General features: G+C 34.1%; 4 protein-coding genes and 1 long non-coding RNA gene across 5 annotated transcripts; 3 read left to right on the top strand and 2 right to left on the bottom strand.

Moving 5' to 3' along the window:
- The first annotated feature begins 30 nt into the window (after positions 1-30).
- Positions 31-2,849, top strand: LOC114753670 (senescence-associated protein AAF, chlorolplastic-like). Its single transcript, XM_028942369.1, is given in 11 exon segments — positions 31-87; positions 191-267; positions 385-415; positions 418-455; positions 1,022-1,091; positions 1,205-1,252; positions 1,332-1,447; positions 1,548-1,616; positions 1,705-1,808; positions 2,291-2,366; positions 2,473-2,849. Coding segments are annotated over 11 exon segments (768 nt in total). The 5' UTR covers positions 31-62; the 3' UTR covers positions 2,587-2,849.
- A 3,633-nt stretch (positions 2,850-6,482) lies between these two features.
- On the top strand, positions 6,483-9,758 carry LOC114753666 (myosin-binding protein 3-like). The gene is made up of 4 exons (XM_028942366.1): positions 6,483-7,646; positions 7,755-7,922; positions 8,057-8,212; positions 8,311-9,758. The coding sequence occupies exons 1-4, from the start codon at positions 6,644-6,646 to the stop codon at positions 9,636-9,638; spliced, it is 2,655 nt and encodes an 884-aa protein (XP_028798199.1). The 5' UTR covers positions 6,483-6,643; the 3' UTR covers positions 9,639-9,758.
- A 1,198-nt stretch (positions 9,759-10,956) lies between these two features.
- Positions 10,957-14,095, bottom strand: LOC114753672 (uncharacterized). The gene is made up of 6 exons (XM_028942371.1): positions 13,991-14,095; positions 13,721-13,828; positions 13,417-13,600; positions 12,128-13,187; positions 11,766-11,838; positions 10,957-11,418 (listed from the first exon to the last, which is right to left on the bottom strand). Exons 2-6 carry the CDS (start codon positions 13,739-13,741, stop codon positions 11,263-11,265), a joined length of 1,494 nt encoding a protein of 497 aa, XP_028798204.1. The 5' UTR covers positions 13,742-13,828; positions 13,991-14,095; the 3' UTR covers positions 10,957-11,262.
- A 10-nt stretch (positions 14,096-14,105) lies between these two features.
- LOC114753675 (uncharacterized) lies at positions 14,106-15,713 on the bottom strand. The gene is made up of 4 exons (XR_003741038.1): positions 15,661-15,713; positions 15,055-15,549; positions 14,302-14,470; positions 14,106-14,187 (listed from the first exon to the last, which is right to left on the bottom strand). It is a non-coding gene; the product is annotated as an uncharacterized LOC114753675 (long non-coding RNA).
- Positions 15,714-19,773: 4,060 nt separating this feature from the next.
- Positions 19,774-23,224, top strand: LOC114753669 (licodione synthase-like). The gene is given in 3 exon segments (XM_028942368.1): positions 19,774-20,634; positions 22,560-22,650; positions 22,653-23,224. Coding segments are annotated over 3 exon segments (1,524 nt in total).
- Positions 23,225-25,757: the final 2,533 nt, after the last annotated feature.

Raw genomic sequence — 25,757 nt, 5'->3', positions numbered from 1 at the left:
TTTTCTGGAGGTCAGGGATTGAGACTTGAGAGCATCCTCTTCCTCCCCTTCACTCCACAACTATGGGGAATCCTTCTTTTTCTTGGGGTAAATTATAGGGAATCATTTTATTAATGTAATGCCCTTCTGCTTCCCCTAATGTGTTTATTGTCTACTTAAGAATTTTTTTTCTTTTCTTTTGGCTGTGTAGCTCGGGCTAGAGAGGATACTGGGAGAATTGACCGTGAAGTCAAGGAAAAAGCTGAGCTCCTTCATTGCCTTGCCACTGTCTGTATCACTTAGAATCTTATAGCTTTTCAGTTGGAGAGGAAAAAAGGCATGCCATAGTGGTTTTGTTTCATGCTGCTTTCCTTTTTTTCTTTTTCTTTTACTCATGTTCTGCAGATCTTGAAGGACAAAGCTCAGTCCAGATTGAAATTGCTGCTGATGAGCATTGGAGTGATGGAGCCTTAAAGGTACATCTGTTATTCTCAGTTCATATTTGCATATTTGTGCTTATGTACCTGTTTGCGTCACACAAAATGGATTTCCCCCCTATTATTTGAGGAAGAAATGTTGAAAAAGTCTAAATAACGCAATTTTATATTTTATATTGTTGCCAATCTCCCCATCACTATATGTGTATTCACAGTTACCAGATATCTTGCAGTCTCTTAAATAAGAAAGATCAAATAAAACTGTTCTATAAATAGACCTTCATTCCTTCTCTTCCATTTCTGGTCGTGTAATGTTTCTTCTAATTGTAGCATCCCTCTCTTGTCATTTCACGTAACACATATCACAGTGGACTTGAACGTAGCATTTTTGTTTCATCAGCCTTAATTAGCAAATAATTTTTTTTTTTCTATCGCAGTTCCTTATAGTAGGTAATCCTGCCCCATAATTTCATATAGATCTAAATTTGGATAATAGGCTAGGAGCACAAGGCCTTCATAAAGAATGTAAGGATTACCTTGTTATATGAAAGGCAAGGCAACAACCAGAGAATTTTGACTCCTTGACACAAACCTCGAACTTTCAGGCTGATTTGCATCTTGCCGACATCCGTGCTAAACAACGCGCAATGGAAGATACCCTGATGGCCTTGGAGTGATGTAATTTTTCTGAAAAAGCATTTAGAATTAATAAAGCCTTTCTGTCTTCTTATATTTTTTGGTATAAAGCTCCAAATTAAGAAATTTCACTTGCTATGTGAATATGCAGTTTGCTAAAAACATACATGAAATGATGGTGAATCAGATGTATATTGTAAGTAATGGGAGTTTACATGATTGCTTATACATCTTTTTAAACTGTCTCTGATCATGTTGGTATACTGTCATCTACAAAAGAAATAAATTCTTTACCAGCAAATAATGTGGGAGATTGTATAACACATCAGAAGAATAAAGACATCATTGATTTCTTTCCCATGGATGTGTCTGCCGACCGAACTGCAGCTATTCAGGTTTTTTCCCCCCTTATTCATTTTTCCTCTGTGGCCTATCTAAACTAGTTTGAATCATGTACTATGGAAAATTGCAACATAAAATTTTTGAAGTGGACAGGAAGCTTACTGGAGTATGGCGTCAGCACTTTCTGAAGCTGATGGAGTTGATTACACTGATCCTGAAGAGGTTTGATTCCAAAATTTTGTCATTTTGTCTTAGTTATTGTTTGTGTGCTGATATGATTTATTTGGCTACTTTTTTCTACCACAAACAGCTTGAGTTGTTGATTACTGCTCTTATGGACCTTGATGCAATGGATGGGAAACGAAGTGTATCCTTGTTGGCAGAGTGTGCAAGTTCTCCTGATGTCAGTACACGGTAGGCTTACTCTGATAGAATAGTGTTTGGGGAATTATATTTGCATCATCTACTTCATGTGTCAAGGTAGAAGTGAAGAACTATGTTTACTTTTTAATTCAATCCGATTTTGCTATAAAAGCCTTTGGCAAGATTGTAACTAAAGGTGTACTTTAGTAATGATATTGTTGTATGCCATGATGAGCATAAGCCTAGCTACATGCACTCTTTTTTAAGCATATTTTCATTCTTTTGTTCCAATTATTACATTTGCCATTGATATTGGCAGAACTCCTAGATACTACCTGTTGGTAGAACTCCCCAGATACTAATTTGTGCAATGTTGAACAGTTAATGATATAAAGCTTCTATTGACCAAGACTGGAGAAAAATATCGTTATAACATGATTGCAATTTATCAACTCGACTACTGTGATGCATTCTTCCTACCTTTTAACACACACTCTCTCTGTGGTGCCCTTGTGGGTGCATGTGTTTTCTAGACAAGCATTAGCAAATGCATTGGTGAAAGCCCCATCCACTTGGGTTTTAGGAAATGCGGGCATGGGAGCATTGCAGGTAAAATGACATGTAGACATTTTTGCTGGAATTGTAGCGTTAGCTAGTTGCTAGTTGCTACTTGCTACTGATATGGTGTAATTTATGGCTGTGGCTTTCTTTCCAGAGGCTGGCAGAAGATAGCAGCCCAGCAATTGCTGCTGCAGCATCCAGAGCTATTTATGAATTGAATAAAGAATGGGAAATAGGGGAAGGTTACACCAGAAGGAAAACAGAGTAGCAGAGAATCTGACACAGAAGATGCCTGCTGAGCTATAATTGAAACCTTGAATTCTAGGAATCTAACTTGTAGTTGGATGAACTCACTTGATCTCCATGAGGTGATTGATGCTGGTGTAAGGAACATGCCATATCTGATGGTTATATATGCATTATATACAACTTCCTCGTGCATACAGAAATTGGGCAGACTCTTTCTCTGTCAGCCTATATTCATTTATGGGGTTTTCAAGTGGCGACATCTCCATAACTGGGGCAGGGTAAATTCATTCAATAGTATAATTTATATTCCTGAATGGTAGATCATCTGAAGATGTGAGACAAAATGTTTCTATGAACAAGATGAATATGAAGCATCATTTTGCCTCTCCCTTTTGTTTTCTTTCTCTTTTGGATGATGTGAACATTGTCTCGTACCCAAGGCGACCTTTTGGTGTACTTTACAATAGGAATCATAACATTGGACTAGGAAAGAATTGGTGCCGTTGCCTTAGCCTACTGATGCCTAAATTATTCTGTGTTTTTTTGGCCCATGATGCCTAAATTATTTAAGTAATCTTTTTGCGTCATCATGCCCAAGAATCACTATTTTTTTTTTTATTAAAACAATATGTTATTGGTTGTGTGTGGGCTTGTAATATGCTTTCGGCGCACAGAAACGAGGGCACCTACAGCAAATGGTGTTCGAGGATTCTCCTGAATAAGAGAATCAGTGTCTCCGCGCTTCAAATGATTATTGCATATCATAATGCTCTCAGATCTGTAATAGATTATGTGTTATTTTTCTTCTAAATCTTTTTATGTGCGGAATAATAATACAAGATGCTCTATACTTAAACTCTTCATTATCTATGCTATACCTTTTTGTGTGATATGACACTGAAATAGTAAATATCAGCAAGTTCCCCACTGTTCGGCTTTACCAAGGGTTGAGTGTTTAACTGTTATAAGACGTTAGCATCTAGAATAAGTTTGACTGTAATGTAAAAAAAAAAAAAATGTAGTATGCATGTTTGGTTTTCAGCTGAAAACTACTAAAACTATGATTTTGATGGGAGTTGATTACCTGCTTTTATCAAAACTATGATTTTCAGTAGTTCGAACGTGAACACACTTATTTCTAAATATAAATATATATTTAGCAGGCTCCCTTGCGTGTAAAAAAGTTGAGGGTAGTCAAAAAGCGGAGAGTCAATTCCATTACTAACTAGAAATAAATATCCTTTGAATTTATGGATGTAAAGTTGTGAGCTCGGATTCTTCTGAAAGAATACTTAATGCTCAATGATAATATCCAAACCAAGTCCTCCTTAGATAGAGGAAAATGTTGAAGTAGCTTTAGGTGGAAGTGGGACAGCCATGGTTATTTTTTGTCATTGCTTAAGAAAAATCAAAACTAATTATCGTAGCTTTGGCTTAATTAACTTGTTTCAGTTTCATTGATTAAGCCTTTTTGGGTTTGGTGTGGTTTGATTAGATTCTGTAATTAAGGCAATTGTTGGCAGCATACATGCAGGAATGAGTACTTTTACTTTTTAAAAAGCTATAAAGGAAACAGAGACCTAAAAAAAGCAAAAGGTGAAGGAAGACCATGATACCCCATTGCATTGTTTTTCAGAAAAAAGCTCTCAAATCACTTTCACAGCAGCAACACCCCCCCCAAAAAAAAAAAAAAGATCCACCCCATCATACCTCCCACTCTAAAGTTATCATTCCCTTCCTTTCTTTTTTCCAATCATAAAAATCCTTTTAATATTTTGATCAAATAATCAATATGATTATATGAATATAAAATGTAAAATGGATAGGAAGCCACAGTATTCAACTTATCTTAGAGTTGTGTAAAAAAACAAAGGCTAATATATTTTTTTCAAAAGATAATACTCTATCTAATTTTTAATATAAGCTACTTTTAACTAATATGTGGCTATTTTTAAAATAATTTTTTTTTATCTAGGGTATTTGCTACTGGTAATAGTGACTAATCTTCTTACAGACTTCCGAATAAACTTTAGTACTAGTCACGAAATCTTCTTCATAAACATATTTGAGAATGAAACTCCTAATTAGATGATGCTTAAATAATACAGCTAAGTGCCAATTATACTACATCTCGTGGTTTAAAATAAAGTAATTAATACTCCACAAACTTTCAAAAATTTATATTTTAGGCCAATATTAGAAGGTGTTTGCGTAAAGCACAAAATGGAGCTTCATAAATGTATCTTCTATTTAACTAGATATTAGTTGCAATATACATTGAGAATATTTCACTAAAAAAAATAAAAAGTCTCTTTCATAAAAGAATTGCATGATGTAAGGAATAATATAAAGGATGAGAATGCGTGGCTGATATTATGAAGGTTGGAGAGTAAATAATAATTAGGTTAAGATCTTCAACCCCCATGTAAAGCTTTAGCAGAAAATTCGCTTAACTAATGATAGTTTTGTGAAAGGATTAGTGACTATAATTAAGGAGGAATTAAGTGCATACTTGAGAAGATTATAATTATATTATTTGCTTGTAGTAGTAGTAGTAATAATAATTAGTTATAAAGCGTACACGCGTTAGGCATCGTTTGGAGCGTTTGTCTAATAGTAAAAGTACATGTGGGCCTCATTACACGTTTTTATGGATGATGGTGGCCCCATCTTGCGCGTACTGTGGCCCAATTCAAATTCATGGACCAAGAAAAGTAAGCAATAGTCATGCGCTTCCTTGTTAATTTTCCTTAACCTTTTTCTCTATTTTGGATTAAAAGCTGAAAGCTAACTAATATTTCGATCACAAAAATTGTATTTATTTTTATTATTTTAATTTATTTAAATATTATCATATTTAGTGCATAATTTTTTAAATTATAAAAATTACAATTCATAATTCTAGATTAATGATACTTACATTGAATGACATTGAATTTTTAAAATCCTTTTTTATCCTTCATTATAAATATATTAACCAAGAATTTTGAACTGATTTTTATAAAAGGAAAACTTAATACATAAGTTCTTATAGTTTTCCCCATTTTTAAAGAGATAAGATGCTTAAATACCCCAAAAGTATCTATGAATGAGCATCTAATACCTAAATTTTTTTTATATGCCTCGAAAGTTTTATTATGTAGCACTTTTGTTTTGAACTATTATCCGTCATTAAGTTTGACCATTAAAGACACTGATCAAATCACATAATTTAACAGTTAAACTTAATGACAGAAGACATCCAAAGTATTTTTATCACGAAAATAAACTTTTAGGCATATAATATAATAGCCAAAAAAAATTTCAAGTATTAAGTGGTTCTTCATAGATACTTTCAGAATATTTAAGCACCTTACTCTAATTTTAATTGATGTCTCTATAATTTTTTCCTTTTTATTTTATTCTTATTGTTGGCTTTGTTTTGTATGCTTGTCTTTTTGTTGGTGAAACATGCACATCTCGTAGTTTAAGTTGATGAACCATCATTAAAATCTTCAGGATCTGATTTAATATTTGGTTGAATTTTAGGGACTGATATATTAATTTTTTTCTTTTTAAAATTTCAAGTAGAATAAACCATCAAATTAAATTCTTGAACGATAATGTCATCATTAAGATCTTACCCTTTTTTTTCGATATGATGTGCACAAACAAATGTCAAAATAATGCAGCTATTGAAATTGAAAGCTCCACAAGTGAGAATCCCAAACTTGAAGCCAAACACGACACAAGACATGAAATCTCATTTTCGTTTGTCCAGTGCATGCATCCGTTTACAACACACAGATGGGAACTCATAATTCACTTTACAACATACCCTCCAAAAGTATTCTTATAATAAGACTCTCTGTTATAATGCTGTCGCATGGCCTCAAAACAAACCCCACACTAAAGAAAACTAGTGCCATCGCAGACTCACTCTCCCTCCTCTGAAATGATGCCCTTCTCCCTTTATGCAGACTCATAATGATACAACATATATTAATCAAATTCAATACAGTGCCTAAATTCCTTGCACCTTTCTCTGAATCATCCTTCCTTCCTTCTTCTTCTTCTCTACTTCTCTCACCCCATCAATGGCTGCCAACAAATTTGCGACCTTGCTGCACAGAAACACAAACACTGTGGTTGTGACTCTGGTTTATGCGGTTCTAGAATGGGTGTTGATACTTCTTCTTCTTCTGAATTCTCTCTTCAGTTATCTCATCACAAGGTTTGCCAAATGGGTAGGCCTCAAGCCTCCGTGCCTGCTTTGTTCAAGGCTCGATCATGTTCTAGAGCCGGAGAGTAAAAGCAAGGTCTTGCAGAGCGATGCTGTGTGTGAAACTCACGCGGCTGAGATTTCCAAGATGGGTTTCTGCTCAATCCATGGGAAAATGGCGGAGACACAGAGCATGTGTGAGGATTGCTTGGTCTCCATTAGAGGCATGGCTTTCGTTTCGTGGTTTAGTGAGAAATCTGAGAGATGCTCTTGCTGTGATAAGAGCTTGAGAACTACCTATACAAGCAAAGAGACTTTGATTGTGGAAGCCTCCGATGATGATGATGAAGATGAAGATGAGGAAGAAGGAGAAGAAGAAGGAGATAGAGAGTGTGACCATCAGATACTTTTTGATGTGGAGAGTTTTATACTCAGAGAAGTGGCAGAAGATCGTTCGAACAGTTCTGTTTCAAAGGATGCAGAGAAAGATGAGAAAGAAGATGATCTTATTATCATTACAGACACGGATCCGATTAGTGAATGTCACCATCTTCTTCATCGTTTCTCTGAGTCTGTTTGGGAAGATAGATCGTTTGATTGCATCAGTATGCGTTTTGAAACCAACGTAGATGATAAGGATCAACGTGTGATACCTGTGGAGTTAATAGACTCTTTTACCTCTGCAAATTTTGGAGCTTGTAAATCAGAAGATGGTGTTGGGAAGAAGGACCAAAAGATCGAAACTTTGGCCTCTGAGTCATCAATTGAAGCTGAATTAAGCATGAAAGATCATATGGTTTTGGAACAAGATGACGAAGGGTTAAAAAATGATGGAGATAATGCTGAATCAGCCATGGAAAAGCAAGACGATGAACAAGGTATGAGGAAAGCCCATGATTTATAAGAATTATGAAACCTTTTTTTTTTCTCTCTCTCTTGTCGCTTTTGTTGTTCTCAATTTTTCTGACTTATTTAATTAAAATCAGCATTCGAATGCACCCAAGAAGATCAAACCTCTTCAAGTGACGATGATGCTGAAGTTCAAAATGCCTTTGATGAATTCTTAGCTCAGAATAATATTTGCCAGTCTCAGTCTTTGTTCTGTGGTGACAACAACATAGAAACAACCCCAGAAGAAGCAGATGATACACAAGGTACAAAGAAAGTACATCACTTATCTTGTTTCCTAGTTGGCTTGTTCACTGGTTAGAGATCCATAATTCACTTTAAAGAACTTAGTTTCATTATTTTTAGCGCCATTGATGACAAGAAGTGCCTTTTCACACAGACAATCTGCCTCAATCTGAAGAACCCTCCTGTTCTTGTGAATGCATAGAAGAAGACCAATCCTTAACCAGTGACGATGATGCTGAAGTTCCTGATGCCTTTGATAAATTCATTGCTCAGAACAGCCTTGGAATGTCTCACTCTCACTCTTTTTCTTGTAATACTTCTTTCTACCTTCTCTGATTGCTAAGCACTTCATTCTAAGAAAAGGGCAAAAAAAATCTTAATATGGGATTGTTTCCATAAAATATGCAGGTCTTGTTGAAACTGGTGCAAATGATGAGGAGGATGCTGACCTAAGTTTGGCTGACGAAAATCATGAAGAAACAAGCCATAATCATTCATCAAAATCCTGTGCGGAAGATGAAGTAGAAGAAGACAAACTTCCTGAAACTCCAAGTTCTGTAGATGGCCTGCATTACCTGCATGGGAAAATGTTGCTTTATGAGAAAACAGAGTCTGGGGATGGAAGTGAGATAGAAAATGGCGATTCAGTATCGACAATTGAACAACTGAAAACAGCTCTGAAAGCAGAGAGAAAGACTTTAAGTGCTCTATACCAAGAGCTAGAAGAAGAGAGAAGTGCCTCAGCAATTGCAGCAAACCAGACAATGGCTATGATCACCAGGCTGCAAGAAGAAAAGGCAGCAATGCAGATGGAGGCATTGCAATACCAGAGAATGATGGAAGAACAATCAGAATATGATCAAGAAGCCTTGCAGCTCTTGAACGATCTCATGGTGAAAAGAGAGAAAGAGAAAAAAGAGCTTGAGAAGGAGCTGGAAGAGTACAAGCAGAAGGTAATGGATTTTGAAGCCAAAGAGAAACTAAGAGTCTTGAGAAGAATGAAAAATGGAAGTGATAGAAGTAGAGAATCCTCTTCTTCTCCGTCTTTGGGTGAAGACACTGAGGAGCAATCCATTGATCTGAACTGTGAACCAAGGGAAGAAGATAACATTAACACAACCACTTCTACTGATACAGTTTCAAGCTTGGAGGAAATGACAATGGACTGTGTGAAGCACATGAATGCTCTTGATAGTTCATTAGCAGAATTTGAGGAAGAGAAACTGTCAATTCTAGACCAGCTCAAAGCATTGGAGGAAAAGCTCATAACTTTGGGTGATAAAGAGCAACTTCTTGATGACTTGAATCAGAACAGCTTTTTTAGCAGTCCAGAGGAAGATATGTGCTGTAACAATGTGTATTCAGATGATAAGCAATGTCACTCTCCAAGAATGCCAATGGCTTCTCTGGCAAAGAGGCTGCTTCCATTTTTAGATGCAGTCAATGATGATGAGACAGAAGAATCATATTCATGTGGAAGGCAAGAGGAAAACTCAGGAGGTCCCATTGATAATGCAACTATGAAAGTGTCCATCGAAGAAGAGGTTGATCATGTTTATGAGAAGCTACAAGCTCTTGAAACTGACACTGAGTTTCTAAAGAACTGTATGGGATCCACAGAGCAGGGAGATCAGAAGGGAATGGATCTTCTTCAGGATATATTGCTGCATCTTCGCGATCTCAAGGCTGTGGAACTCAGGCTAAATCAGTTGGGTGATGATGATCCATTGAGGTGAAGAGTTGTATTAATCAAACGAAGATTTGGAAGGCATTAATGTTTGTATTTCTGCTTTGATCCAAACAAGATTTAGTGAGTAAAAGTCCACTGTTTGCTATTTTCAGGCTCCTTCTTTTTTTTTACTGTGGAGAGATTTTTTTTTTTTTTGTAACTTGAAATCATAATATTGATTCTTTAAAATGTTTTTTTACATATTATAATTATATGGAAGAGGAAGAGTTTTATAGTGTAAACTACAACGTCTGTTGATAAGGGTCTCATTCACATTATGTGAAATTGAAATGAAAGAAGAATATACGAGGAAAAATAATCAAGTTAAAAAGTGTTATAACTTTTTTTTCAAAGAATCAGAAAAAATTACATTCAAAATTTTCGTTGGTATAATTAAACTCCTAAATTTATCTTTGATTTCTTTCTTTCTTCTTTTTTAGATAAAACCATCATTCAATTTCTCTGTCTACAATTTTCATCCTTTTTCTTTGCACAAAGTCTAAAATTTTTATCCTTACATCTGGATATTTTGTAATCCACCTGAAATATAAGCAAAACGAAGCAAAAATTGGCGATGGAAGATGGTTGGATCAGTTCAACAATGCAAATTCTCTAGAACGTAAGTTCAATTCTCCATGCTTCTTCCAAGAAATGAAATGATTTGTCTTCCATCGTTAAAATTCGAGCCAGTTTTAGCCGCTTAAATGACATTTTATTTAGTTTTATCTCCAAGAACATTTAGAGGATGTGATTTTATTAGCTTAAACTCGCGAACTCTATCCATGTTTCACCCCATCCTCATCACTTAACCTAACATGAGGATATGATTTTAAATCCACTAATTAATTAAAATATGTTGATAACATCAGACAGCTCAAATTTAAGAGCTTTTTTATGGCAACTTTTAAGTAAGGAGATAAATCCAAGAGTCTTTAGGTATACTTTTCGGTAGAATAATTTAATTGAAAGCATTATATATTTACCTGCTCAATTGAATAAAATAACTTATACTAATTATGGTCTTTAATATAAAAACTACTTGACTAATTTAAGTAAACTAAAAAAATTAGTTAAATTAGTTATTTGTAATAAATAGGTATTATCATTCTTAAAGTATCCTTACTAATCAAGTATATTGGCTAAAACTATTATTATTATAAAAACTACATTTTAAAAAAAATGAATAAACATAAAAGACAAGATAAATTAAGATCTTCTATTTACGATCAAAATAAAAGTCAAATAAACTCTTATAATAAGAATCATAAGTAGTATTAACAATACCAAAATAAATAAATTATATTAACGATAAAACAGTAAGAACATAATGGAAGATCGCAACTATTAACGGCTGAGTTGAATATAACTAACAAAGGGGTAAAAAATCATCAAACTATAACTACATATATCTTTACAAGTCCTTTCTAAGCAGGATCATCCATAACTACATAGATCTTCACCGAATTAGTTTCTAATCCAACCCAAATACAACCAAGCCCGACTATAAGCTACCCAGTTGACTGAAAATATGATGGTAACTCTTAACAGCTGAAAATCGTCAGGCTGGGATAGGTATGAAGAGCATATAAACATGACTATATTCACAGGAGCATGCCCAAGATGCTGCTCTTTCATTTTGATTTCCTTTTTGCTTTGCATATGTTCTTCCATTTATCCTTCAGATCTGCTGGCCTACGTTCACTTAGAAAAACATGAGAGCCAAATTCCCAAATTTGCTTCCATGGCATTCTTTGTTGGTCGCTCACTCCAAACTTCTGCACTCCTTCCTGCACAAAACCCATTATTTAGCAAGTTGCATTGCACAGCACAGCACACAGTTCACAACAAAGTGCAGCACAGCACGCAGCACGGCCAGCCTGCGCTTATGTGCGCACATATGAGAAGGGGTGCTTAGTTCATTAGAATCCTGACTAACTCGTTAAATTGGTCATTTAATATGAGAAGGAACCAGTTTTGACAGTTGATAAAATTCTGGATTCTATCATCTCTCTATTCTTCAATCTTCTATTTTTGTTCTTTTTCTATCTATTATAATCCAAATTCTACAACTTCACACAGGATACAAAGTTCAAAATCACAAATTTTAAAGCAATGAAAAGCAAAGAATTAATACCATTAGTATGTCTTCCTCCTCAGTTGTCCATGGAACGTTCTTCCGTTTTCTTAATAGTGGAGGTCGTGGCTTGCTGCAAATCATATTAAACAATCATAAGTTATTTTGTCCAAAAGACAAAAGCCACTACCAATCCTATTAAAATGGTTATCACATGAACATACTCCATCTTTCAATATCCTGAAAATTAGTCTAATAAACAAAATAGTATAAAAACCGGTCTGGACCCTTGAACATATTGTTAACATTAAAATACATGCTTTTGTAAAGCATAGAACATGAACAAATAAGCATAACCAGTCAGCACCTCAATGGGAAAGAAGTGCAGACATCACATGGCAGAACTAAGTAATGAATCTTACCATTGTGTTTGATAGTTTCGGGATCTCATGGAGTATCTAGAATTTATATGCTTTTCACTGCCATCTTCAGAAACGTTCTCTTCATTATAATGCGCACAAGCAGGCTCTTCTGTCCGATCAGTGCTGTATTCTCCAATTAATTCCCGCTGATTTTCTTTCCCCGTAGCGTTTTGCTTAACAGAGGGAACATGACGAAATAAGCTATCACCAGCAGTTCTATGGTCTGCTGCAACTTGGCTTTCTTCAACTCTTTGAACATGTAAAATTTTTGGATTCTCAATGTTACCCGTTCCTTCTCCTCCATTTAAAACTGTCTCCGTCCCATTGTTTACAATTCCCTTTTCTCTGCATAACGGAGGAATATTATCACATGGCATGGAAGCCTCTGCCTGTTGCTGACTTCTTTCAAACTGAAGAGTACTGACTTCGTTTACATGTTCTTGATTGTCTTCTCTTGCTGTTCCTAATGACTGGTCATTTCCATTGTCTTTGATGAGATTATTTTCATACTTGTCCTTGATTGAAGAGTTATTTTCTTTTCTATGAACTTCAAGGAGTTCCATTGCCTGATCCTCTATACCCTTACCAAGGAAGATACATAGTTCTTCCCTAGCCACAAAAACCTTCTTTTTTGCTTCAAGATATTCTGAAACAGCACAAGAATATGCACAAAATGGGCACAAAAAGTTGCCCTTCCCATCACATTGAGCAGACTTACTAAAACAGCTTTCATGAACCTTTAATTGGCAAGTAGTTGTTTTACAAACCAGTAACTGACCGCCTTGATTACACTTCATACAAAGATTTTGGTCTCTCCATTCAGTATTTTCTGAGAAATCATGACCAGATAGATAGTGAGGGCTAAAGAACTCATGCCTTTCGGCAGCAAAAGCAATCATTTCAGGGTGGTCTGCTCCAACGCCATTAAAAGAATCAACGGTAACTTCGTGTGTGGGATTTGGATATGCAGCATTGGGTTCCTTCGGTTGAACATCTATTTCCTGTTCAGATTGAGAATTGCCACTCTTGTGTTGAGCTTTTTCTGGATCATCAATACTTGCTGGAATAGGCACAATATGATGTTCGTTATCATCCTTAGTTTCAAGCAAAGATGCGGTTCAGCAATTCTTATCATTTTTTAACTCAATATTGGGTGGATATTATTTATTTTTCTTTTCACTTATTAGGAAATCATCACATTCTTCTACATTAATGTGCTTCACATGTATGGCATATCATGCACACTGAATGAGTATTCCCTATTTCTCTTAAGGGTGAAAAATTCTTACCGTGTAAATGTTCTTTTGGTGATGACTTCTGTTTTGCTCCCATGTCACTCTCATTATCATTATTAGAAAGATCATTGCATTTGCCATCATTTGCAGACAAATCCTGATTCTGAAGTGTCAGCTCACTCATTTCTTTTAAGCGATCAGCACATGGATGAGTACCTTCAATGACTGATTCTTTCAGCTACTCAGAAAAACGAATTAGGGGGAAAGGATAATTAAATAATGTAAATAAAAAATGGATTCACTGAAACAGAGAGGGAAAAAAATAATTTTCATTTCTTTAGACAGTGACTCTTATCACCTGCTCCAATTCCAATTTCATAGCGTTAGCTCTTTCATGTGTCACAAATGGGTATACACCTCTTTGCACAATCTCTACTCCAGCTATCTCCGGATCTGACAATGGTATCTGATTAAAATCATCAAAAGAATATGCATCTCACTTAGTAAATATGTTTCCCATCATCAAACCATCCAATGAACCAACCAATTAAATGAGTAATCAAATTGGTCCAGCTTCTGAAATGCAATAAATGCAGCCACACTTCAAAGATCAATTGAATAAAATTACCTCATGAAATATTTGACGGAGGACATCTTTACAACTTCTTGAAACGCCTGAGCCAAGTCTTGAAACTGGGCTAGAGGAAGCATCAAACTTCAATCCACTAGCAGACCCGAACAAGGTCTCCAAGCATCTTCCAGCAACCAATTCGCTTGTGTTTTCCCCAAATTCACTGGGCTCTACAGGGGCTACATCAATCAAGTCTGGAAGGGAGAAAATGAAATTAAAAAAAATAATCGTCATGAATTATTTTTCTGTAGAAAACACTCATAAAACAAGAAGCAGCTTCTTAAGTTTGTCTAGCATTTCATGCATACCTTGTAAAGTAGAGTTGTCTATTTCCCTACAGCTTGCTAGGGCTTCAATCACCCAGAGCCATGGACGAGTTGATGAAGCTTTAGATGTGTTGTCCATGGGTAACCCAATAGTTTTCAACTCCAAGAAAATACAAAACTAGTTTATCTTTTATGTGCGGCAGCAATTGTTCTGCACAGTAACTTCAATTTGAGAGAAGGAATTGCTCACACACCCGAGAATCAAGCTCATTCTTTTACATAAGGTAGAAAATCAATAATAATGGCAAAAAAAAAACAAAAAAGTATACATCCGATGGACAAAGAAGCAAAATAAATCACAAGGCACAAACAGCAGACTTCAGTAGGGAATGAATTTTATTAAAGATGTTTGGCGCATAAATTTATAATTGTGAGGATGCGCTGAAATAAAGACCATTCTTCAACACAAGTATAGTGCCCAAACCTAATTATTGTCAGACATATGGTAATGTTACACAAGCCAATGAATCAGTAAAACCCCCGCTTGTGACAATATAAAGCAGTCCTAATTTCATGATGTGCCCGCGCAAGCTCGTATGCACACTTGTGTGGCAAGAGGGGAGCAAATTAACAAAGTTAACACAAAGACAGATATGAAGTTAACTTGCTCTTCTTTCATCTATGGAGTCAACAACACGGTTCACACGTCCTAAAATTTAAAAATTTCTACCATGTTTCCGTTAACTTTAAAACCAATGCACGGAGGAGTTCCCTATGATGGAGAAAGAAACAAACCCCAGGGATGCAATTTGTCACAGGGAAAGAGAAGGGAACCTTCAATGTGGTCGCCAATCTATAAAGTTGATGTTTTTCCTCTGCACAAATCTCAACAAAAAGAACAATGGAATTCATAGCAGGATTAAAACTAGTAAGCAAAGAAAAAATTAAACAAGACTCGAAAATTTTAATGGAATTACAGAAGATGAGGACTTGCAAGGAAACAAAGCCATCTACGGTCAGGGAAAAATACATCTTGGTGGGAACAAGAGACTAGAGAGAAAGGGGTTGGCTGTGCCTGTGCCTACGCATGCGGTGAATACAGAGAGAAATTGAGTGGGAGAGGAAGAGAGAGAGGAATCACATCCTACCTAAAACTCAATACACTTTCCGACTTTCGCATTTTTTAATGTGAAACGAGTTAGGCATGCTTATAAATGCTAACCACAATAGATCAATAACATGGAATTCTCCACCATTCAAAGGGTGACAGCCAGCACAGTCGTCCTGAACCTAAAAATTAATGTATAGGGATTACAAAGACTTAGGGTTCCACACACACACAGGATTCTAAAAGTGTTCGAAATGAAGAGAGTAATCCCATAATGATTATAGAACTCTGACCTTTCAGATCATTCCACGTTTAGTATCTGAAGCCTTATGGAGTATCGGGAAGAAAAGCAGCGGTGGGGCGTAAGGCTTCTTATCTTCCGTTCTTCGGCGGTGGCATGGGGATGGGGCCCCGGTTTTTTTTGGCCCTTCCAACGGCGACGAGGGCCTAAATGTAATTCAAGTTAGCATAACTGTTCTTGTTGCTGTTTGGAATAGCTTATACACACTTATTTAGAGCTTATTTGGAATATGTTCAAAATCATTTCTATAGAGTCCGTTTAAGATTGACGATAAAAAAAAAAAAAAGAAGGTTATAATCAATTTGATTTTTAGAAAAATAAGATTACATAAAAATTATATTAAGTAATATAATTTATGTTTAAATTGATTTTTATAAAAATTAGTTTATAAAGTAAAAAATTATTTAAATTATGATTAATGAGTAAGTTTAGTTTGTAGAATAACCAAAATAGATATAATTTTTATTAAATAATTAAAAATAAGTAAAAATTATAAATTTACAAAATATAATAATTTTAAATGATTATAATAGGAAGAAATTATATTTAATGAATAAAATATTTAAATTAGAAATGAAAATTTTTAACCAAATAATATTACATAATTAGCTATACTTTGCACAATTTATATAAATATAAATAAAAATATTATTAAAAATAAAAATATTCTAAAAATTATGTTAAAAATTATTCTTACTTAAAAAATTTAAAAATGAATAAGTAAAAACTGATTGGGAAATACAATAAATATGTAAAAAGAAGCATAAGAACAGTATAAGAACAAAGTATTTTTATTATTATTTTTTTTTTTACAGAGAGGGCCCAACCCAGCAACACTAAAGACAAAGCGCATCCCAAACCATCTAACATGTGAACAGTTCGAAACTCTTCAGATTCATCACAGTCAACTCTACCCCTTTCCACTGCACCCACAATATGAGGATCAACGTCCTCCACGTGTCTCCAACCCCCTTGTTTGACAAAGCTAAAAGTTTTGCCAGACCATCTGCGCATGCATTCGCCGTTCCAGTTCTTCGCAAGAAGCTTCGAAATGCTCTGTGCCAGGCTACTCATTTAATTCTAAAATACTTTTGCATAAGTTTTTATAATCATGTTTAAAAATATAATTTTGACTCATAAATCAGATTAGCTAATAAAAGCTGTCTCAAATAGTTTTCAAATTTACAAAATGACTTATCACATTTATCAGCTACTTATTAATTGTCGCACCATCTCACCAAACAGGCTCATAAGTATGTTTTGCGTGAGCTGAAACAAAAATCTCCTCATATATTTATCTCTTATTTTATATTTTTTAAATCACGATTAAAAAATTATTTACAAGCTATTTCAAATAGACCAAACAATCCAAATAAGCACTATGTTTTTTGGGAGAATTACTAAGAGGTTCTATGAAAAAAATTTTAGTTACCAAAAAATCCTAATAACAAGTGACTAGCCTGAAGTTATTATCATTTTTTACTTTAAAACTTGTCATTACTTATTCTTGTTAATAAATTTTAAGGTAATCAAATCTCTTTCTTAAAATCTGATTGTCCCATAATTTCTTGATACGCACAAAATCCTATTCGAAGCAACACTTTGGTTCACTTCATCACTAATCCTGTTCCATATTATGTTTTGATCAATAAAGATTTGTCTTTTTTTTTTTTTTGCCAGCAAAGGATCCGTCTTATGATATTTTCGAATTTTGGTTTAATTAATTCCCACTGCCTTGCTAATAAAATTCTCCATAATTCGGGAAAAATTAAAATTGATTAAAAAGCTTATATTGGCTTTTGTTTTCCGTCACATTGTAACTTCTGAGGGAAATAAACAGAAGGCATGATAAATCTTGCCCCTTAAAAATTTCATTAATGAGAAGGACTTAAATAAAAGTATTGGCACTGGCTTTTTACCAATTTTGTTGGACAAATTTTTTCCAATTTGTTAAAATTAAGGTATCCTACGGTTCGGCAAGTTGCATCCTCCAAGTCTTGTTTAAAAATTTTTAATCAACCCCTTGTTTGTAAAAATTAATTCTTATAATCTAACACTCTTCTGGTTCTAAATATAAGACACTTATACCAGAGGAGTAATACGTACTTAAATCGAGTAAGAGTACGACCTAATAATTTTCTTTTAATAAGGTGAAGAGTTCAGGCCTCATAAATTAAAGGGAACAAAAAAACCATGCTGAGATAATTACTTCATCTAATAATGTACAATAGACTTGATCTAATAATACCACAAATTAATTAGTTGTATAAAAGAGATAGAAAGTTAATTCCTAAATTTAAAACTTAACCCTTTTCAGAATTTTACCGACTTAATCACGAACAGGTTGTTGACGTGGACATTGTGAAACCGCTGACGAGACGACCTTCGGATAGTTAGAACTCAAAGCTGACATGTACTGTTGACTATTTCCATACAAAACAGAGACTTGATTTAATTTATTCGTTGCATTTGTTTCTTTTTCTGCTGGCATGAAAATCTGTAATCTATCATCTCCCAGCGAAAACCTTGAAAATCTGTTAAGTAGGAGGAGTGGGGAGTTTGGCAACATTCAACACCTATTAAAAAGAGTGCTTTCGTATGAATTGATATAAAATATTTCATTATTTCTCACATATTTATCTCATATGCTAGCAAATTATTTTTAAAAAAACTAATCCAAACACTCTTATTATACCTAGTCTTCTACTTCCAACCACTTCTCCATCAATAGCTAGTTGCTACAAGTGAGACGGAGAAAAGGTAAAAGAAAATTTTAATAGGTTCGATTTAAAAAATTAATGAAATAGAGTTAAAAAGTTTTAATTATTTTTTCTTACTCTTTTATCTTATATAATATTTTATTAAAACTTTACAATTTGTTTAAATTTTTTAAATCGGACTCATTAATATGAAAAAATTTCTTTCCTCCCCTTTCTTTTCCTCACATAGGGTAAGGATTTTGCCAAGGTTCAAAATTTGCTCCGCCGAACTCGAGCACTGGCATGTTTCATACACCATTTAGGGCCATGCATGGCAAAACAGCTAAAGCTTTCATGAAGGGGAAGCAAACTTCAGCAGCAGCATTTCCACGCACACTTGTCAATGACATTAATTGCTTCAACTAGATTGTGTAATATCGTGTGTCTGGTCTTTTATTATAACCTTTAAATAACTAATTTATGAATAATAAATAATTAATTAAAACAATAAATAGGTTAGAAATATGTTTTTGTTTCCAAATATGTCCTTATAATAAATGAGAAAAGAAATAAAAGAGAATATGTGTTAAAACAAACTCAAATTGAATCTTATAAAATGAGTCGCACTCATTCTCAAATTTGAAACTGATTGGATGGAGTATAATTTAGATGCCACGGATGACTCAAAATGATGCTTAAATTCTTTTTTATCCCATAAATTAAAAGCTATATAGTCACTCTTTAAGTAGGATCTTATAAATAAGACAAATTAAAATGGGTGAAAACGCATTTAGCATTTACTTCTCTGGTTCTATTTATAGGATTGAGAGAGAAAATATTTTTTGGTCTTATTTAGAAGGTATTGAGAGAAATTTTTTATATATTTATACAATTTTACCCTTTATTTATTATTACGTTGATTTTATTTACATAAGATATAATGTATATTAAATAGAGATAAAGTTAAAAAGTTATTAAATTTTAAATAAAATTTAATGAAATTTAAGACTTTTTTTTATTTATATAAAACACGATGAAAATGATTAATAAATAGGATTAGAGGAGTAGTATTTAGATACTCTTAACAATGATCTGATAAAAAGCACCAAACCAATTCAAATTTTGAGATGTATTTGCATGATTTTTTTAAAACCCCATTTAATTACGTGTAGGTCCGCCACGACAGACAGCCATTATATTTCATCGCATTCGAGGGTCTTCGTTGTCCGTCAGCAGTGTTCACAACACCATACCGATGCAGGACTGCCAAGACATGTGGCTTTACGCTTATACATAATTTCTGACAAAGCTTTTTCCATTTATACCCTCAAGCCTTGTGCATTATCCCATCCTCACATTTAGTTTCTTCTGCTGCATGCTTCTCAATTGAACCCTAGCTACCTGCCATGGAGTTTCAGCTTCTTCTTCTCACTTTCTTCCTACCCTTTGTCATATTACACATTTTCTTCCGGTTCAGCCGTGACCGCCGCCTCCCCTCGGGTCCTTGGCCATGGCTGCCGTTCATTGGCCACTTGCACCTCCTCGGTCCTCTCGTCCACCGTTCCCTCCACCGCCTCTCCCTCCGGTACGGTCCCTTCTTCTCTCTCCACCTAGGTTCCGTGCCCTGCGTCGTCGTTTCCAATCCTCATTATGCTAAGCTGTTTCTTCAAGACCATGAACTATCCTTTAGCTCTCGGTTTGAATCCACCGCCATTAAAAGACTCACATACGAGACCTCCCTGGCTTTCTCACCCTACGGACCTTACTGGAAGTTCATCAAGAAGCTAACCTTGAACGAACTGGTCGGTTCTCGTGGCACAGGAAGATTCTCGAGTCTGCGCGCCCAGGAGTGCCATAACCTTCTGAAGCTCATCGCTGGAAAAGCGAGGTCCTGCGAGGCGGTGAACGTGACGGAGGAATTGCTGAAGATGACGAACAGCGTGATATCGAAGATGATGATCGGAGAATCGGAGGAGGCGAGCAGGGTAATCCGAGAGGTGACGACGATGTTCGGAGAGTTCAACGTGGCGGATTTTGTTGGAGTGTTGAAGAAGGTGGACGTGCAAGGGTTTGGGAAGAGGATCGAGAATCTGTATCAGAGGTTTGATGGTTTAGTGGAGAGGATTATAACGAAGCGTGAACAAGCCAGGAAAAATGGCAGGAAACAAGACAGGGATAGGGACTTTCTTGACATTTTGCTGGACATTGCGGAGGATGAGAGCTCCGAGGTCAAAATCAACAGGGTTCACATGAAAGGCTTAGTGATGGTAATTAACTATAAATTCCTTTCTTGTCTAAATCTCATGCAACCCATCTAGATACTATTATTAAATATTTTTACCCCTTCTAGTTTAAAATATAAGAAAAATTTAACCAATTTATACTTATTAAAAAATTAGTTTAAAACAATAAATATGTCAAGTATTTTTTAAAAAATATATCTTAATAATAATAAAAAGTAAAAATACAATGAATCAAAGAAAAAACAGAATATATATATATATTTGGATAATATCATAAACTCATTAAATGTTTAGATAAAACTAAAATCTATCTTATAAAAAAATCAATCCCCGAACAAGTTTATCTTATATTTTGAAACTGAGGAAGTTTGAGATCTCTAATTATTTGTTTGAGTTGAATATGTGATCTCTGTATAAAATTCTTGTAAGTAATACAGATATAAATTTTAGGTATCTATTTTATTTAATTTTCTTACCTTCACAAAAAAAATCAATTTATTTTAAAAGATCGTGAGCCAAAACTTTCTAAAATATCTGTGTGTGAATATATAATATTTGTTTATTATATTTTTTTCTTTTACCTGAAGTTTTGTTTATAATAAATTAATAGTGGTAATCTATATGACTGTTGGCAAAAAATAAAATCTATATGACTATATCCGCCTCTATCAATAGGGCAATTGACCTGTATTATTTAAAATTTTAATTTAAACCCGCACACGATTATTTTTATGTTAATTATCTCACTCTTTTCTACATTTTTTTTAACAGCCATCTATATGTCTACAGACTGCATGTTCTCTCATTTTAAAATGAAAATTCAATAAGAAATAAAATTACAAAATAAAAAACAGTTGTGCTCCATTCGAATTCAAACCGATTTCGAAATCATAACTAGTTTGAAGTAGACAAAAAAATTAAATTTATCTTTCATCAAGTGAGGTCTTTTTCCCCTTTCAATCGATCAGGCATGTTCAACTCATTACGCACACACAATTTGTTGACTGATGACCGTTGAAGGGTATTAATAACCAAGCAACAAACTAGCTAGTAAATATTTTATTACTAAAAACCTTACCAAATTAATTACTACTCCTCCGGTCCTAATTATAAGACCCAATTGACTTATTGAGGAGATTAAGGAAGTAAGTTAAGTTGGTTGTTGTTATTCCTTATCCTGCTAATTAAGTATATTGGCTAAAACTATCATTATTAGAAGGATTATCTTGGAAAAAAATGCATAAATATAAGAGACAAAATGGATTGGGTCTTATAATTAGGACCAAATAAAAAGTCAAATTGGGTCTTATAATAAAGACCGGAGGAGCATCAAATTAAAACATTCTCACATTAACCCTATGGTTGGTACGAGAATAATAGAGATAAAAGAAGAAGGAGAAAAATTTTTAATGAGTTCGAGTTCAAAAATTGAAAAAGTAGGGTATAAAATTTTAATAAAAAAATATGTGAGATAAAAGAGTAAGAAAAATTGATTAAAAGTTTTGGGTTACTACAAACTTTAGTCTCTCAAGTTTCTCTTCATTTTAGTTTTAGTCTCCTAAGTTTCAATTGTGGTCCCTCAAGTTTTTTCATTAATTCCTATAATCAAATAAAATTTAGACAATTTTGCCTATTGAGGAATCAAAACCTATTATTTAAAATTTGAGGGATTAAAATTAAAATGATGGCAAATTTTTAACTGACCAAAAACTATATTAACTCAAAGGTTTTTAAACCAAATTCTTTAATATTTTATACGAAACTCATTAAATTTTCCTCCTTCTCAACATTTCCCTCGTAGCAAGAGACCCTAAACATGAGCCAAGGTTAAAAGGGAAATAGAAAAGAAAAGATGGAGCTTTGGTTGTTTATGTTCGGTATACAAGGCTCTGCCGGAGTGAGAAACGAAAATAAAATTGTGATAAATATAAATGTGACGGTTGTTTCAGGATTTATTCACAGCAGCCACGGGTACCATGGCAACCGGGTTAGAATGGGCATTGTCAGAGCTTATCAACCACCCCAAGTTACTCCAAAAGCTCACAGGGATATTGATGACGTGGTTGGAAATCAACGGTTGGTTGAAGAATCCGACGGTCCAAAACTCCCCTTCATCCAAGCCATTATCAAAGAAACGTTGCGTTTGCACCCGCCAGTGCCTTTGGTCATAAGAAGGTGCACTGAAGAAAGCAGGATTGAGAACTACGTTATCCCAGAGAACACTGTGCTTATGGTTAATGTTTGGGCCATGGGTAGGGACCAAAACCTTTGGGAGAGCCCAATGAAGTTCCAGCCCGATCGATTCTTAAAGCCCATAGAAGGAGGTTCCTCCAACTCCAAGGGCCTTTTGGATGTGAGGGGACAACATTTTCAATATTTGCCATTTGGGAGTGGGAGGAGGATGTGTGCTGGCCTTCCTCTAGCCATGCAGGAGGTGCCAACAGTGTTGGCTGCCCTCATCCAGTGCTTTGATTTTCAACCCATGGGCCCTAACGGCGACAAAGTTGACGAGATTGATATGATGGAGGGGCCAGGCTTGACTGTTCCACGGGCCCATGAGCTGGTCTGTGTTCCCGTCGCGAGGCCCATATGTGGCCCACTCCACTTGGTTTGAATGTTTTAGAGTGACTTTAAGTGAAGTAGACTGTAGAGTGACAAAATAAACGTATAACCCCTAAGAACCTATTTACTTTCACTAAATCCTTAAGAATGGAATGTCCTATATGGTATAATGTTGTGCAATGGTGACTACAATAAATCTATAGTACGATGTTATCGGGAATGGAGTACCAAAATATTACTTTTAGTCCTTAATATAAGGACTCGTTTGATTGATATGTTTTTTTTTATATTTAGTTAAAGGCAAATTATATTGAAACAACAGAGTTTTGAGTTCGTTCGTTGTTCCTTACGAAATGAACTGTGGATATTTGTTTCTTGTTTTTCAGCCAACAAATATTGCTTTTAACCTGGCAGTCTTGGTGTCTTCCTATGAGTTGGAGATGAACCTAGAATTCATGCACCTGAATAAATTGTCCCATTTGAATCATAGATTGTAAATGTGAAAAGAAACCCTCGTTAGGGAAAAAATTTTAAAAACTTAGTTGAAAATTTATAAAATCAAACTCAAATTTTTATTTAAAGATAATATTAATGAACAATGATTATGCTCTTTATAAGGTACTTTCAACATGTTTCACACAGACCAAGAAAAACCTTAAGTTTCATTAACTCTTATTTAAAATTTAATGACTTTCCAACTTTATCTCTATTTAATATACATTATACCTTATATAAACAAAGTCAACACAATAATAAATAAGGAGTAAAATTGTACATTCATACAAAAAAAATTTCTCAGTGCCCTATAAATAGAACCAAAAGATACTTTCTCTCTCTGTCTTATAAATAAGACTAGAGGAGTACATTGCAACAATTTATAAGAACAACACTATAATTTCTTTTTTAAGATCTTACAAAAAATGGATAAAAATAATGTGAACACTAAACGATACCAGGGCACAAAATGAGCATGAAAATGCAATTATAGTTAGCATGATAGAGCAGTTGAAAATTTTTCAAATTAAGAGAACAGTGATGAATCAATATTGAGAATAGCGAAGTATGTGATTTTGTCAAAATCTTGCATAACATCTCTAAGTAACCCGTGGTAGAATACAGTTTCCCTTTACTGAAAGTATCGAGCATACACAAAAGACTGATGAGGTAACCTGCCATCTCTAGTGAATCCAAATTATATAGAAGACTTCAATATACTACATTCGATGCTTAATATAAAAATCAGTTTGACTTTTAATTTAGTCATATATATAAGATCTTAATCTACTTTGTCTATAATATTTATTCAGTTTCTTTTTCAAAAAACTCTTATAGTAGTCACACATGTTAAAAATTTTGTCAAATGATAGTTTTAACTAATACATATGATTAACAAAGGTATTTCAGGAAAGACAACGCTTATTTACTACAAATAACAAATTTAACAAGTTTTCTTAATCTATTCAAATTAGTCAACTAGCTTTTATATTAAAAACTGGAAGTAGTATCACACAACAAATACACCATGGAAGAAGAAAGAGATTTAAGATATAGCAGTCTTGTAATGATTTACAATTTAAGTATGTTAACATTTAGTGAAAGAGGCTAATCTCTTACAACGTAACAAACTAAGGTTTAAATTCATGCTAAGAGAGATATTTATATTTAATGCATGCTAATGTCTTGAACAGAATTATCTCCAATAAGAAAATACATGTGACAAATAAAAAGTTCAAATACTCTAATTTTGAGAATGTGATGAGAACTTCGGAATAAAAAAGTCCAATTACCACAAAAGAGGTGGGGAAAGAGTTCAAGAAGAGCATCATCAAAGCAATATTGTCAAGGGATTACTGACCAAACGGGGGTCAAATATATATTACGTTCAGTTTTTAGTATAAGAGTTAGTTGACTAGTTTAAGTAGAATAAGAAAGTTTATTAAGTTAATTATTTATAATGAGTACGTATTGCCTTTCTTAAAATACTTTTGTTAATTATTTGTATTACCTAGAACAATAATTTGATGGAATCTTTAATATGAAAAACTACTATAAGGGCTATTTAAAAAAAAAAGATAAATATAAGAGACAAAATGAATTAGAGTTTTATATTTAGGATCAACTTAAAAGTCAAATAAGTTTTTATATTAAAGATCGAAGGTAGTATTAAAATGTTTTTGTTAGAAGAGTGTGACTATAATTGCTTTGTAAAGAGCGTCTGGTACATGAAAACGAGCAATATTAAACTCGATAACAGCACAATTGGACATATAAATAACAATAATTCCTAGTCACTGTCAATAATTTTATCTTGTTTCTCATAATGAGTGAAGTAACCAAAATGAGAATGTACATACGGCAACTCTGCAAGGCTATTTAGAGAAATTTTTTATATAGATGTATAATTTTACCATTCATTTATTATTGTGTTGATTTTGTTCACATGAGGTATAATGCATATTGAATAAGGATAAAATTAGAAAGTCATTAAATTTTAAATGAAAGTTAATAAAGTTTAAGATTTTTCTTGGTCTGTGTGAAACATGTTGAAAATATCTTATAAATAAGATCAGAGGAGTATAAGCTAA

Source organism: Neltuma alba, unplaced genomic scaffold (assembly GCF_004799145.2).
Source record: "Neltuma alba isolate B1F8T4 unplaced genomic scaffold, ASM479914v2 tig00008065_pilon, whole genome shotgun sequence".
Classification (NCBI taxonomy): Eukaryota; Viridiplantae; Streptophyta; class Magnoliopsida; order Fabales; family Fabaceae; genus Neltuma; species Neltuma alba.
This window is presented reverse-complemented; position numbering and strand designations above follow the sequence as displayed.

What these genes read in the sequence shown, in the direction of transcription:
- LOC114753666 (XM_028942366.1), top strand. Translation starts at nt 6,644, where the DNA reads ATGGCTGCCAACAAATTTGCGACCTTGCTGCACAGAAACACAAACACT. An exon ending in AGAAGCAGATGATACACAAG is followed by an intron (nt 7,923 to 8,056) that starts GTACAAAGAAAG and finishes CTTTTCACACAG; the next exon opens with ACAATCTGCCTCAATCTGAA. An exon ending in TCACTCTCACTCTTTTTCTT is followed by an intron (nt 8,213 to 8,310) that starts GTAATACTTCTT and finishes TAAAATATGCAG; the next exon opens with GTCTTGTTGAAACTGGTGCA.
- LOC114753672 (XM_028942371.1), bottom strand. Translation starts at nt 13,741, where the DNA reads ATGAAATTGGAATTGGAGCAG. An exon ending in ACCAAAAGAACATTTACACG is followed by an intron (nt 13,188 to 13,416) that starts GTAAGAATTTTT and finishes TGCCTATTCCAG; the next exon opens with CAAGTATTGATGATCCAGAA. An exon ending in CGAAACTATCAAACACAATG is followed by an intron (nt 11,839 to 12,127) that starts GTAAGATTCATT and finishes TATGATTTGCAG; the next exon opens with CAAGCCACGACCTCCACTAT.